Below are 16,304 nucleotides of genomic sequence, written 5' to 3'. Positions count from 1 at the left end.
TAAGAGCTCATGCAGTACTGTTACTTCTGACACCTGCATACCCGCAGACATAGCTTGTGATCTTCTACAGCTTCATCTAAGAGCTCATGCAGTACTGTTACTTCTGACACCTGCATACCCGCAGACATATCTTGTGATCTTCTACAGCTTCATCTAAGAGCTCATGCAGTACTGTTACTTCTGACACCTGCATACCCGCAGACATAGCTTGTGATCTTCTACAGCTTCATCTAACAGCTCGTGGAGTACTGTTACTTCTGACACCTGCATACCCGCAGACATAGCTTGTGATCTTCTGCAGCTTCTTCTGAGGGCTCGTAAATTATCTTTACTTCTGACACCTGCATACCCACAGACACACCTTGTGATCTTCTGCAGCTTCTTCTAAGGGCTCGTGAATTATCTTTACATCTGACACCTGCATACCCGCAGACACACCTTGTGATCTTCTACAGCTTCATCTAACAGCTCGTGGAGTACTGTTACTTCTGACACCTGCATACCCACAGACACACCTTGTGATTTCTACAGCTTCATCTAAGAGCTCATGCAGTACTGTTACTTCTGACACCTGCATACCCACAGACATAGCTTGTGATCTTCTACAGCTTCATCTAACAGCTCGTGGAGTACTGTTACTTCTGACACCTGCATACCCACAGACACACCTTGTGATCTTCTACAGCTTCATCTAACAGCTTGTGAAGTACTGTTACTTCTGACACCTGCATACCCACAGACACACCTTGTGATCTTCTGCAGCTTCTTCTGAGGGCTCGTGAATTATCTTTACTTCTGACACCTGCATACCCACAGACATACCTTGTGATCTTCTACAGCTTCATCTAACAGCTCGTGAAGTACTGTTACTTCTGACACCTGCATACCCACAGACACACCTTGTGATCTTCTGCAGCTTCTTCTGAGGGCTCGTGAATTATCTTTACTTCTGACACCTGCATACCCACAGACATACCTTGTGATCTTCTACAGCTTCATCTAACAGCTCGTGAAGTACTGTTACTTCTGACACCTGCATACCCGCAGACATAGCTTGTGATCTTCTACAGCTTCATCTAAGAGCTCGTGCAGTACTGTTACTTCCGACACCTGCATACCCACAGACACACCTTGTGATCTTCTGCAGCTTCTTCTGAGGGCTCGTGAATTATCTTTACTTCTGACACCTGCATACCCGCAGACACACCTTGTGATCTTCTACAGCTTCATCTAACAGCTCGTGAAGTACTGTTACTTCTGACACCTGCATACCCGCAGACATAGCTTGTGATCTTCTGCAGCTTCTTCTGAGGGCTCGTGAATTATCTTTACTTCTGACACCTGCATACCCGCAGACACACCTTGTGATCTTCTGCAGCTTCTTCTGAGGGCTCGTGAATTATCTTTACTTCTGACACCTGCATACCCGCAGACACACCTTGTGATCTTCTACAGCTTTATCTAAGAGCTCGTGAAGTACTGTTACTTCTGACACCTGCATACCCACAGACACACCTTGTGATCTTCTACAGCTTCATCTAACAGCTCGTGAAGTACTGTTACTTCTGACACCTGCATACCTGCAGACATAGCTTGTGATCTTCTGCAGCTTCTTCTGAGGGCTCGTGAATTATCTTTACTTCTGACACCTGCATACCCGCAGACACACCTTGTGATTTCTACAGCTTCATCTAAGAGCTCATGCAGTACTGTTACTTCTGACACCTGCATACCCGCAGACATAGCTTGTGATCTTCTACAGCTTCATCTAAGAGCTCATGCAGTACTGTTACTTCTGACACCTGCATACCCGCAGACATAGCTTGTGATCTTCTACAGCTTCATCTAAGAGCTCATGCAGTACTGTTACTTCTGACACCTGCATACCCGCAGACATAGCTTGTGATCTTCTACAGCTTCATCTAAGAGCTCATGCAGTACTGTTACTTCTGACACCTGCATACCCGCAGACATAGCTTGTGATCTTCTACAGCTTCATCTAACAGCTCGTGGAGTACTGTTACTTCTGACACCTGCATACCCGCAGACATAGCTTGTGATCTTCTGCAGCTTCTTCTGAGGGCTCGTAAATTATCTTTACTTCTGACACCTGCATACCCACAGACACACCTTGTGATCTTCTGCAGCTTCTTCTAAGGGCTCGTGAATTATCTTTACATCTGACACCTGCATACCCGCAGACACACCTTGTGATCTTCTACAGCTTCATCTAACAGCTCGTGGAGTACTGTTACTTCTGACACCTGCATACCCACAGACACACCTTGTGATTTCTACAGCTTCATCTAAGAGCTCATGCAGTACTGTTACTTCTGACACCTGCATACCCGCAGACATAGCTTGTGATCTTCTACAGCTTCATCTAACAGCTCGTGGAGTACTGTTACTTCTGACACCTGCATACCCACAGACACACCTTGTGATCTTCTACAGCTTCATCTAACAGCTCGTGAAGTACTGTTACTTCTGACACCTGCATACCCACAGACACACCTTGTGATCTTCTACAGCTTCATCTAACAGCTCGTGAAGTACTGTTACTTCTGACACCTGCATACCCACAGACACACCTTGTGATCTTCTGCAGCTTCTTCTGAGGGCTCGTGAATTATCTTTACTTCTGACACATGCATACCCACAGACATACCTTGTGATCTTCTACAGCTTCATCTACCAGCTCGTGAAGTACTGTTACTTCTGACACCTGCATACCCGCAGACATAGCTAGTGATCTTCTACAGCTTCATCTAAGAGCTCGTGCAGTACTGTTACTTCCGACACCTGCATACCCACAGACATAGCTTGTGATCTTCTACAGCTTCATCTAACAGCTCGTGGAGTACTGTTACTTCTGACACCTGCATACCCACAGACACACCTTGTGATTTCTACAGCTTCATCTAAGAGCTCATGCAGTACTGTTACTTCCGACACCTGCATACCCACAGACATAGCTTGTGATCTTCTACAGCTTCATCTAAGAGCTCGTGCAGTACTGTTACTTCCGACACCTGCATACCCACAGACATACCTTGTGATCTTCTACAGCTTCATCTAACAGCTCGTGAAGTACTGTTACTTCTGACACCTGCATACCCACAGACACACCTTGTGATCTTCTGCAGCTTCTTCTGAGGGCTCGTGAATTATCTTTACTTCTGACACCTGCATACCCACAGACATACCTTGTGATCTTCTACAGCTTCATCTAACAGCTCGTGAAGTACTGTTACTTCTGACACCTGCATACCCGCAGACATAGCTTGTGATCTTCTACAGCTTCATCTAAGAGCTCGTGCAGTACTGTTACTTCCGACACCTGCATACCCACAGACACACCTTGTGATCTTCTGCAGCTTCTTCTGAGGGCTCGTGAATTATCTTTACTTCTGACACCTGCATACCCGCAGACACACCTTGTGATCTTCTACAGCTTCATCTAACAGCTCGTGAAGTACTGTTACTTCTGACACCTGCATACCCGCAGACATAGCTTGTGATCTTCTGCAGCTTCTTCTGAGGGCTCGTGAATTATCTTTACTTCTGACACCTGCATACCCGCAGACACACCTTGTGATCTTCTGCAGCTTCTTCTGAGGGCTCGTGAATTATCTTTACTTCTGACACCTGCATACCCGCAGACACACCTTGTGATCTTCTACAGCTTTATCTAACAGCTCGTGAAGTACTGTTACTTCTGACACCTGCATACCCACAGACACACCTTGTGATCTTCTACAGCTTCATCTAACCGCTCGTGAAGTACTGTTACTTCTGACACCTGCATACCTGCAGACATAGCTTGTGATCTTCTGCAGCTTCTTCTGAGGGCTCGTGAATTATCTTTACTTCTGACACCTGCATACCCGCAGACACACCTTGTGATTTCTACAGCTTCATCTAAGAGCTCATGCAGTACTGTTACTTCTGACACCTGCATACCCGCAGACATAGCTTGTGATCTTCTACAGCTTCATCTAAGAGCTCATGCAGTACTGTTACTTCTGACACCTGCATACCCGCAGACATAGCTTGTGATCTTCTACAGCTTCATCTAAGAGCTCATGCAGTACTGTTACTTCTGACACCTGCATACCCGCAGACATATCTTGTGATCTTCTACAGCTTCATCTAAGAGCTCATGCAGTACTGTTACTTCTGACACCTGCATACCCGCAGACATAGCTTGTGATCTTCTACAGCTTCATCTAACAGCTCGTGGAGTACTGTTACTTCTGACACCTGCATACCCGCAGACATAGCTTGTGATCTTCTGCAGCTTCTTCTGAGGGCTCGTAAATTATCTTTACTTCTGACACCTGCATACCCACAGACACACCTTGTGATCTTCTGCAGCTTCTTCTAAGGGCTCGTGAATTATCTTTACATCTGACACCTGCATACCCGCAGACACACCTTGTGATCTTCTACAGCTTCATCTAACAGCTCGTGGAGTACTGTTACTTCTGACACCTGCATACCCACAGACACACCTTGTGATTTCTACAGCTTCATCTAAGAGCTCATGCAGTACTGTTACTTCTGACACCTGCATACCCACAGACATAGCTTGTGATCTTCTACAGCTTCATCTAACAGCTCGTGGAGTACTGTTACTTCTGACACCTGCATACCCACAGACACACCTTGTGATTTCTACAGCTTCATCTAAGAGCTCATGCAGTACTGTTACTTCTGACACCTGCATACCCGCAGACATAGCTTGTGATCTTCTACAGCTTCATCTAACAGCTCGTGGAGTACTGTTACTTCTGACACCTGCATACCCACAGACACACCTTGTGATCTTCTACAGCTTCATCTAACAGCTTGTGAAGTACTGTTACTTCTGACACCTGCATACCCACAGACACACCTTGTGATCTTCTGCAGCTTCTTCTGAGGGCTCGTGAATTATCTTTACTTCTGACACCTGCATACCCACAGACATACCTTGTGATCTTCTACAGCTTCATCTAACAGCTCGTGAAGTACTGTTACTTCTGACACCTGCATACCCACAGACACACCTTGTGATCTTCTGCAGCTTCTTCTGAGGGCTCGTGAATTATCTTTACTTCTGACACCTGCATACCCACAGACATACCTTGTGATCTTCTACAGCTTCATCTAACAGCTCGTGAAGTACTGTTACTTCTGACACCTGCATACCCGCAGACATAGCTTGTGATCTTCTACAGCTTCATCTAAGAGCTCGTGCAGTACTGTTACTTCCGACACCTGCATACCCACAGACACACCTTGTGATCTTCTGCAGCTTCTTCTGAGGGCTCGTGAATTATCTTTACTTCTGACACCTGCATACCCGCAGACACACCTTGTGATCTTCTACAGCTTCATCTAACAGCTCGTGAAGTACTGTTACTTCTGACACCTGCATACCCGCAGACATAGCTTGTGATCTTCTGCAGCTTCTTCTGAGGGCTAGTGAATTATCTTTACTTCTGACACCTGCATACCCGCAGACACACCTTGTGATCTTCTGCAGCTTCTTCTGAGGGCTCGTGAATTATCTTTACTTCTGACACCTGCATACCCGCAGACACACCTTGTGATCTTCTACAGCTTTATCTAAGAGCTCGTGAAGTACTGTTACTTCTGACACCTGCATACCCACAGACACACCTTGTGATCTTCTACAGCTTCATCTAACAGCTCGTGAAGTACTGTTACTTCTGACACCTGCATACCTGCAGACATAGCTTGTGATCTTCTGCAGCTTCTTCTGAGGGCTCGTGAATTATCTTTACTTCTGACACCTGCATACCCGCAGACACACCTTGTGATTTCTACTGCTTCATCTAAGAGCTCATGCAGTACTGTTACTTCTGACACCTGCATACCCGCAGACATAGCTTGTGATCTTCTACAGCTTCATCTAAGAGCTCATGCAGTACTGTTACTTCTGACACCTGCATACCCGCAGACATAGCTTGTGATCTTCTACAGCTTCATCTAAGAGCTCATGCAGTACTGTTACTTCTGACACCTGCATACCCGCAGACATAGCTTGTGATCTTCTACAGCTTCATCTAAGAGCTCATGCAGTACTGTTACTTCTGACACCTGCATACCCGCAGACATAGCTTGTGATCTTCTACAGCTTCATCTAACAGCTCGTGGAGTACTGTTACTTCTGACACCTGCATACCCGCAGACATAGCTTGTGATCTTCTGCAGCTTCTTCTGAGGGCTCGTAAATTATCTTTACTTCTGACACCTGCATACCCACAGACACACCTTGTGATCTTCTGCAGCTTCTTCTAAGGGCTCGTGAATTATCTTTACATCTGACACCTGCATACCCGCAGACACACCTTGTGATCTTCTACAGCTTCATCTAACAGCTCGTGGAGTACTGTTACTTCTGACACCTGCATACCCACAGACACACCTTGTGATTTCTACATCTTCATCTAAGAGCTCATGCAGTACTGTTACTTCTGACACCTGCATACCCGCAGACATAGCTTGTGATCTTCTACAGCTTCATCTAACAGCTCGTGGAGTACTGTTACTTCTGACACCTGCATACCCACAGACACACCTTGTGATCTTCTACAGCTTCATCTAACAGCTCGTGAAGTACTGTTACTTCTGACACCTGCATACCCACAGACACACCTTGTGATCTTCTACAGCTTCATCTAACAGCTCGTGAAGTACTGTTACTTCTGACACCTGCATACCCACAGACACACCTTGTGATCTTCTGCAGCTTCTTCTGAGGGCTCGTGAATTATCTTAACTTCTGACACATGCATACCCACAGACATACCTTGTGAGCTTCTAGAGCTTCATCTACCAGCTCGTGAAGTACTGTTACTTCTGACACCTGCATACCCGCAGACATAGCTAGTGATCTTCTACAGCTTCATCTAAGAGCTCGTGCAGTACTGTTACTTCCGACACCTGCATACCCACAGACATAGCTTGTGATCTTCTACAGCTTCATCTAACAGCTCGTGGAGTACTGTTACTTCTGACACCTGCATACCCACAGACACACCTTGTGATTTCTACAGCTTCATCTAAGAGCTCATGCAGTACTGTTACTTCCGACACCTGCATACCCACAGACATAGCTTGTGATCTTCTACAGCTTCATCTAAGAGCTCGTGCAGTACTGTTACTTCCGACACCTGCATACCCACAGACATACCTTGTGATCTTCTACAGCTTCATCTAACAGCTCGTGAAGTACTGTTACTTCTGACACCTGCATACCCACAGACACACCTTGTGATCTTCTGCAGCTTCTTCTGAGGGCTCGTGAATTATCTTTACTTCTGACACCTGCATACCCACAGACATACCTTGTGATCTTCTACAGCTTCATCTAACAGCTCGTGAAGTACTGTTACTTCTGACACCTGCATACCCGCAGACATAGCTTGTGATCTTCTACAGCTTCATCTAAGAGCTCGTGCAGTACTGTTACTTCCGACACCTGCATACCCACAGACACACCTTGTGATCTTCTGCAGCTTCTTCTGAGGGCTCGTGAATTATCTTTACTTCTGACACCTGCATACCCGCAGACACACCTTGTGATCTTCTACAGCTTCATCTAACAGCTCGTGAAGTACTGTTACTTCTGACACCTGCATACCCGCAGACATAGCTTGTGATCTTCTGCAGATTCTTCTGAGGGCTCGTGAATTATCTTTACTTCTGACACCTGCATACCCGCAGACACACCTTGTGATCTTCTGCAGCTTCTTCTGAGGGCTCGTGAATTATCTTTACTTCTGACACCTGCATACCCGCAGACACGCCTTGTGATCTTCTACAGCTTTATCTAACAGCTCGTGAAGTACTGTTACTTCTGACACCTGCATACCCGCAGACATAGCTTGTGATCTTCTGCAGCTTCTTCTGAGGGCTCGTGAATTATCTTTACTTCTGACACCTGCATACCCACAGACACACCTTGTGATCTTCTGCAGCTTCTTCTAAGGGCTTATAACTATCTTTACTTCTGACATCTGCCTACCCGCAGACACACCTTGTGATTTCTACAGCTTCATCTAAGAGCTCATGCAGTACTGTTACTTCTGACACCTGCATACCCGCAGACATAGCTTGTGATCTTCTACAGCTTCATCTAAGAGCTCATGCAGTACTGTTACTTCTGACACCTGCATACCCACAGACACACCTTGTGATCTTCTACAGCTTCATCTAAGAGCTCATGCAGTACTGTTACTTCTGACACCTGCATACCCGCAGACATAGCTTGTGATCTTCTACAGCTTCATCTAACAGCTCGTGGAGTACTGTTACTTCTGACACCTGCATACCCGCAGACATAGCTTGTGATCTTCTGCAGCTTCTTCTGAGGGCTCGTAAATTATCTTTACTTCTGACACCTGCATACCCACAGACACACCTTGTGATCTTCTGCAGCTTCTTCTAAGGGCTCGTGAATTATCTTTACTTCTGACACCTGCATACCCGCAGACACACCTTGTGATCTTCTACAGCTTCATCTAACAGCTCGTGGAGTACTGTTACTTCTGACACCTGCATACCCACAGACACACCTTGTGATTTCTACAGCTTCATCTAAGAGCTCATGCAGTACTGTTACTTCTGACACCTGCATACCCGCAGACATAGCTTGTGATCTTCTACAGCTTCATCTAACAGCTCGTGGAGTACTGTTACTTCTGACACCTGCATACCCACAGACACACCTTGTGATCTTCTACAGCTTCATCTAACAGCTCGTGAAGTACTGTTACTTCTGACACCTGCATACCCACAGACACACCTTGTGATCTTCTACAGCTTCATCTAACAGCTCGTGAAGTACTGTTACTTCTGACACCTGCATACCCACAGACACACCTTGTGATCTTCTACAGCTTCATCTAACAGCTCGTGGAGTACTGTTACTTCTGACACCTGCATACCCACAGACACACCTTGTGATCTTCTACAGCTTCACCTAACAGCTCGTGAAGTACTGTTACTTCTGACACCTGCATACCCACAGACACACCTTGTGATCTTCTACAGCTTCATCTAACAGCTCGTGAAGTACTGTTACTTCTGACACCTGCATACCCACAGACACACCTTGTGATCTTCTGCAGCTTCTTCTGAGGGCTCGTGAATTATCTTTACTTCTGACACCTGCATACCCACAGACATACCTTGTGATCTTCTACAGCTTCTTCTGAGGGCTCGTGAATTATCTTTACTTCTGACACCAGCATACCCACAGACATACCTTGTGATCTTCTACAGCTTCATCTAAGAGCTCGTGCAGTACTGTTACTTCCGACACCTGCATACCCACAGACACACCTTGTGATCTTCTGCAGCTTCTTCTGAGGGCTCGTGAAGTACTGTTACTTCTGACACCTGCATACCCGCAGACACACCTTGTGATCTTCTACAGCTTCATCTAACAGCTCGTGAAGTACTGTTACTTCTGACACCTGCATACCCGCAGACATAGCTTGTGATCTTCTGCAGCTTCTTCTGAGGGCTCGTGAATTATCTTTACTTCTGACACCTGCATACCCGCAGACACACCTTGTGATCTTCTTCAGCTTCTTCTGAGGGCTCGTGAATTATCTTTACTTCTGACACCTGCATACCCGCAGACACACCTTGTGATCTTCTACAGCTTTATCTAACAGCTCGTGAAGTACTGTTACTTCTGACACCTGCATACCCGCAGACATAGCTTGTGATCTTCTACAGCTTCATCTAAGAGCTCATGCAGTACTGTTACTTCTGACACCTGCATACCCGCAGACATAGCTTGTGATCTTCTACAGCTTCATCTAAGAGCTCATGCAGTACTGTTACTTCTGACACCTGCATATCCGCAGACATAGCTTGTGATCTTCTACAGCTTCATCTAAGAGCTCATGCAGTACTGTTACTTCTGACACCTGCATACCCGCAGACATAGCTTGTGATCTTCTACAGCTTCATCTAACTGCTCGTGGAGTACTGTTACTTGTGACACCTGCATACCCGCAGACATAGCTTGTGATCTTCTGCAGCTTCTTCTGAGGGCTCGTAAATTATCTTTACTTCTGACACCTGCATACCCACAGACACACCTTGTGATCTTCTGCAACATCTTCTAAGGGCTCGTGAATTATCTTTACTTCTGACACCTGCATACCCGCAGACACACCTTGTGATCTTCTACAGCTTCATCTAACAGCTCGTGGAGTACTGTTACTTCTGACACCTGCATACCCACAGACACACCTTGTGATTTCTACAGCTTCATCTAAGAGCTCATGCAGTACTGTTACTTCTGACACCTGCATACCCGCAGACATAGCTTGTGATCTTCTACAGCTTCATCTAACAGCTCGTGGAGTACTGTTACTTCTGACACCTGCATACCCACAGACACACCTTGTGATCTTCTACAGCTTCATCTAACAGCTTGTGAAGTACTGTTACTTCTGACACCTGCATACCCACAGACACACCTTGTGATCTTCTACAGCTTCATCTAACAGCTCGTGAAGTACTGTTACTTCTGACACCTGCATACCCACAGACACACCTTGTGATCTTCTGCAGCTTCTTCTGAGGGCTCGTGAATTATCTTTACTTCTGACACCTGCATACCCACAGACATACCTTGTGATCTTCTACAGCTTCATCTAACAGCTCGTGAAGTACTGTTACTTCTGACACCTGCATACCCGCAGACATAGCTTGTGATCTTCTACAGCTTCATCTAAGAGCTTGTGCAGTACTGTTACTTCCGACACCTGCATACCCACAGACATAGCTTGTGATCTTCTACAGCTTCATCTAACTGCTCGTGGAGTACTGTTACTTCTGACACCTGCATACCCACAGACACACCTTGTGATTTCTACAGCTTCATCTAAGAGCTCATGCAGTACTGTTACTTCTGACACCTGCATACCCGCAGACATAGCTTGTGATCTTCTACAGCTTCATCTAACAGCTCGTGGAGTACTGTTACTTCTGACACCTGCATACCCACAGACACACCTTGTGATCTTCTACAGCTTCATCTAACAGCTCGTGAAGTACTGTTACTTCTGACACCTGCATACCCACAAACACACCTTGTGATCTTCTACAGCTTCATCTAACAGCTCGTGAAGTACTGTTACTTCTGACACCTGCATACCCACAGACACACCTTGTGATCTTCTACAGCTTCTTCTGAGGGCTCGTGAATTATCTTTACTTCTGACACCTGCATACCCACAAACACACCTTGTGATCTTCTACAGCTTCATCTAACAGCTCGTGAAGTACTGTTACTTCTGACACCTGCATACCCACAGACACACCTTGTGATCTTCTGCAGCTTCTTCTGAGGGCTCGTGAATTATCTTTACTTCTGACACCTGCATACCCACAGACATACCTTGTGATCTTCTACAGCTTCATCTAACAGCTCGTGAAGTACTGTTACTTCTGACACCTGCATACCCACAGACACACCTTGTGATCTTCTGCAGCTTCTTCTGAGGGCTCGTGAATTATCTTTACTTCTGACACCTGCATACCCACAGACATACCTTGTGATCTTCTACAGCTTCATCTAACAGCTCGTGAAGTACTGTTACTTCTGACACCTGCATACCCACAGACACACCTTGTGATCTTCTGCAGCTTCTTCTGAGGGCTCGTGAAGTACTGTTACTTCTGACACCTGCATACCCGCAGACATAGCTTGTGATCTTCTACAGCTTCATCTAACAGCTCGTGAAGTACTGTTACTTCTGACACCTGCATACCCGCAGACACACCTTGTGATCTTCTACAGCTTCATCTAACAGCTCGTGAAGTACTGTTACTTCTGACACCTGCATACCCGCAGACATAGCTTGTGATCTTCTGCAGCTTCTTCTGAGGGCTCGTGAATTATCTTTACTTCTGACACCTGCATACCCGCAGACACACCTTGTGATCTTCTGCAGCTTCTTCTGAGGGCTCGTGAATTATCTTTACTTCTGACACCTGCATACCCGCAGACATACCTTGTGATCTTCTACAGCTTCATCTAACAGCTCGTGAAGTACTGTTACTTCTGACACCTGCTTACCCGCAGACATAGCTTGTGATCTTCTACAGCTTCATCTAAGAGCTCGTGCAGTACTGTTACTTCCGACACCTGCATACCCACAGACACACCTTGTGATCTTCTGCAGCTTCTTCTGAGGGCCTGTGAATTATCTTCACTTCTGACACCTGCATACCCGCAGACACACCTTGTGATCTTCTGCAGCTTCTTCTGAGGGCTCGTGAAGTACTGTTACTTCTGACACCTGCATACCCGCAGACATAGCTTGTGATCTTCTACAGCTTCATCTAACAGCTCGTGAAGTACTGTTACTTCTGACACCTGCATACCCGCAGACACACCTTGTGATCTTCTACAGCTTCATCTAACAGCTCGTGAAGTACTGTTACTTCTGACACCTGCATACCCGCAGACATAGCTTGTGATCTTCTGCAGCTTCTTCTGAGGGCTCGTGAATTATCTTTACTTCTGACACCTGCATACCCGCAGACACACCTTGTGATCTTCTGCAGCTTCTTCTGAGGGCTCGTGAATTATCTTTACTTCTGACACCTGCATACCCGCAGACACACCTTGTGATCTTCTACAGCTTCATCTAACAGCTCGTGAAGTACTGTTACTTCTGACACCTGCATACCCGCAGACATAGCTTGTGATCTTCTACAGCTTCATCTAACAGCTCGTGAAGTACTGTTACTTCTGACACCTGCATACCCACAGACACACCTTGTGATCTTCTGCAGCTTCTTCTGAGGGCTCGTGAATTATCTTTACTTCTGACACCTGCATACCCACAGACACACCTTGTGATCTTCTGCAGCTTCTTCTGAGGGCTCGTGAATTATCTTTACTTCTGACACCTGCATACCCACAGACATACATTGTGATCTTCTACAGCTTCTTGTAAGGGCTCATGAACTATATTTGCTTTGACACCTGCATACCCACAGACATGCCTTGTGATCTCTTTCTACCCTGCCTAGGAAACTCATAGATCCCCCAAACCTCACAAACACGCCTTGTGCTCATCCACAGCCCCATGTATGCGCATATGAGAGTGTGGTCTCTCAACAACCACACACATACCTTAAGTTATGGGCAGCCATCTCTAAGGGATCACCTTGGTGCTTTATGATCTCAGCTTGCCCACTGATATATGTTGTGCTCTTCTGCAGGCTAATCTATGGGGCTCAGTGTGTGGTACATGTGCCTCAGTGCTATGACATGCTCCTTTTAAACACTTGGGCCGCATTCTGATCTCTGAGTGATCTTTGAATTTCGGCAGATACACCCTGTGCTCCTCTGCAGCCTCCTCTTTCATCTTATGACAACTTTTACAACGCATGCCTTCACAACGTGGTTTTTACATTGCAACATCTATTACAATGCATGTTTTTACAATGCATGCCATTACAACGCATACCATTACAACGGATACCATTACACATCGCATAATTTTTTTCAGGTAACAGCAGGGTAAGTGTTGGATAGTGTAGGGGTAAAAATTACTATTCCCACTCCAGTGAGTGCAACAGTAGAGAAAGTGTTGGCTAGTGTGGGGGTAAAAACTATGCGTTGTAATGGTATGTGTTGTAATGGCATGCGTTGTAGTGACATGCATTGTAATGGCATGCGATGTAAAGGATGTTGCGATGCAATGACTGCGTTATAAAGGTAGTGCGTTGTAATGACTGCGTTGTAATGGTTGTTTCCCTTTTATCACTTATGACCCATTAACACACACAAATGGACCTGAATCTTATGAGTTATCCCTGTGCTGCTGCACACATACCTTGTACTCTTGGGCAGCTTCCTCTATGGGAGTCACGGAGTGAGACCTGTGCTCCTCGGATCTGTCGCACACAACACAGATGAGTGTCTGATCCTCGTAACAGAACAGCCTCAGTTTCTCCTCGTGTTTCTTGCAAAGATTCCCCCCAGGGGGCTTCACGGAGGGCAGATGGAGCTGTTTTACCATTTCCACCATGTTTCCGAGTTGCCTGTTGGGTCGGAGGCTTCTCCCAGGAGATATTTCTCTGCACTGCGGACAGGGGAAGTTTCCATCTCTTCCCTCCCAGCTCTGAGTGATGCAGACGCGGCAGAAGTTGTGTCCACAGTCGATAGTCACAGGATCCGTAAAATATTCCAAACAGATGGAACAAGAGGCCTCCTCTTTGAGATTCGTGACCCGAGCTGCTGCAGCCATGATCCCAGGAATGCAGGAAGGTAAAGTTAAGTTTCGTTTCTCTGTTTGTTTAAAGTGGGAGTGTCTCCTCCTCCTGTGTGTGCTGGGACTTCCCGGTGTTGTGTAATATTTGGTATCCCCAAGGGATCGAGTATCCCCTTCCCTTCGGCAGTCTCCGGACGTCCTGCCTATTGGACATTTCGGACGGGCCCCCAGCAGCCCCGCCCACCCAAGGAGCAGGGAGCTTCAGCTCTAGCAGGCAGAAGCAGCAGCGCACCGAGCCGCTGAAGAAATGCTCGCACCCCTCCTCGCTCTGCTTACAGTCACTCATGAAGGGTTTCAGTAAAGAAATGAACTGCTCTTGTGTATTCTGCCGTGACCTTTGACTAGTTGAAGGGACAGCCTCAAGATGTTAACTAAATGTAAAACATACTTAGGCGAGAAATAAACGGAGATCTCGAATGCTCGAATGTCATTTGTTTAACGTACATTGTTTATGTGTCAGATTAACATTTACTTAACATATTTGTTTACGTGGTCATATTTTTTAGGACTATAGTTCACGATAATTTTTTATTTTCAATAGTGTTTATGGACTCAGCTTTTCCAGAAGTTTTAAAAGTGTCTTTTGCAAATCATTTTACATTTATTATTTACAGCCTCGTGAACAAAGGGGATCAGGTTAGGGGGACAAGCTTTCTCCATAATGTGGAAATTTTCTCAAAAGATGACCTTCGAATTACTTTATTAATCTTCCACTGGAGAGGTGTTAGAAGTTACACTTCAAAGCAAGGTCGGATGAAATGTTCAACCCATTATGCGTGAGTTTCATGTCCATGCCATGTTAGCTTCGTGTCCAAGCCATGTTAGCTTCGTGTCCAGGCCATGTTAAGGTTCATTGTGTGTGGTCTTGTGCTTCGGAAGGCATATGTTTAGACCAAGGATGTATGTCGTTACAACGCACACTTTTACAACGCATGCACTTACAACGCATTTTTTACAACGCAACATCCACTACAACGCATTCCATTACATAGCATGACACTACAACGCATGTTCAAAAACTACCTTTACAACGCATTCCATTACATCGCATACTACCTTTACAACGCATACCATTACAACGCATAATATTAAATTGCATTTAAGGTAAGTATTGGATAGTATAGGGGTAAAAATTACTATTCTAACTCCAGGGGGTGCAACAGTAGGGTAAGTGTTGGATTGCGTTGTAACGGTATGCGTTGTAAAGGTAGTATGCGATGTAATGGAATGCGTTGTAAAGGTAGTTTTTAAACATGCGTTGTAGTGTCATGCGATGTAATGGAATGCGTTGTAGTGGATGTTGCGTTGTAAAAATTTTGTTGTAAGTGTAGTGCGTTGTAATAGTTGCGTTGTAAAGGTTGTTCACCTTAGACCAAGCATTTGCAATGCAATAGGTCTAACATTTTTTTTTTTTGTGAGAGCTACTGGCATTGTAATGGAAATGTTTTTAACAGTTATGACTTTTGTATTAGCAATGTAGAGGCAATAGAAATTGATAAATCCATTTTTAAATTACTGATGCCAACCTTGTTTGCGGCACTGAGGTGGTTCACTGTTTGGGATAAAAAGACCACTAATGTAAACTTGTCTGATTTGCTGACGATTACAACAGTAATAACAGTAGCTTGTGATGCGAGCAGCAGCTGCCAACGTAACAGACCAGTTCCATATAGTGCAGCTTAACACGGGTATACAGTATAATCTAAGCACTCCCGGGGTCCAATGTTTGTCAGAGAACGGGGACAAAGGGATGATAGGCGATTTGGCTAGGGTCGCACAGTTTGAACATGTGATCAATGAAAGCGGTATGTGGCAAAAGGCCAAAGTGAGGTGTGAAGGGAGCAGTTACGGCTACGTATTGGGGGAAGAGAAGAGGTAAAAACATAAATAGCGATTTGCCACACGTAATACACATGGTTGGTTTAATTAAAAGCTCTTCCTTTTTTTTAGGCAGTAGGAAACAACGGATAAACAGTGTCA

The 16,304-nt window shown here is 45.5% G+C and overlaps 1 protein-coding gene across 1 annotated transcript in view; it reads right to left on the bottom strand.

Annotated features, from left to right (window-relative positions):
• The window catches only part of LOC146830244 (E3 ubiquitin-protein ligase TRIM39-like), a 223,060-nt gene extending 208,429 nt beyond the window's left edge, over nt 1-14,631 (bottom strand). The window contains exon 1 of the mRNA XM_085604450.1: nt 13,887-14,631. Within this exon, the coding sequence (XP_085460576.1) occupies nt 13,887-14,300 (414 nt within the window). The 5' untranslated portion in view covers nt 14,301-14,631. The remainder of the gene's footprint in view (nt 1-13,886) is intronic.
• Between the last annotated feature and the right edge of the window lie 1,673 nt (nt 14,632-16,304).

Source organism: Triturus cristatus, chromosome 5_1 (genome assembly GCF_964204655.1).
Source record: "Triturus cristatus chromosome 5_1, aTriCri1.1, whole genome shotgun sequence".
Classification (NCBI taxonomy): Eukaryota; Metazoa; Chordata; class Amphibia; order Caudata; family Salamandridae; genus Triturus; species Triturus cristatus.
Note: the sequence above shows the minus strand (reverse complement) of the source record. Positions and strands in the feature narration are given on the sequence as shown.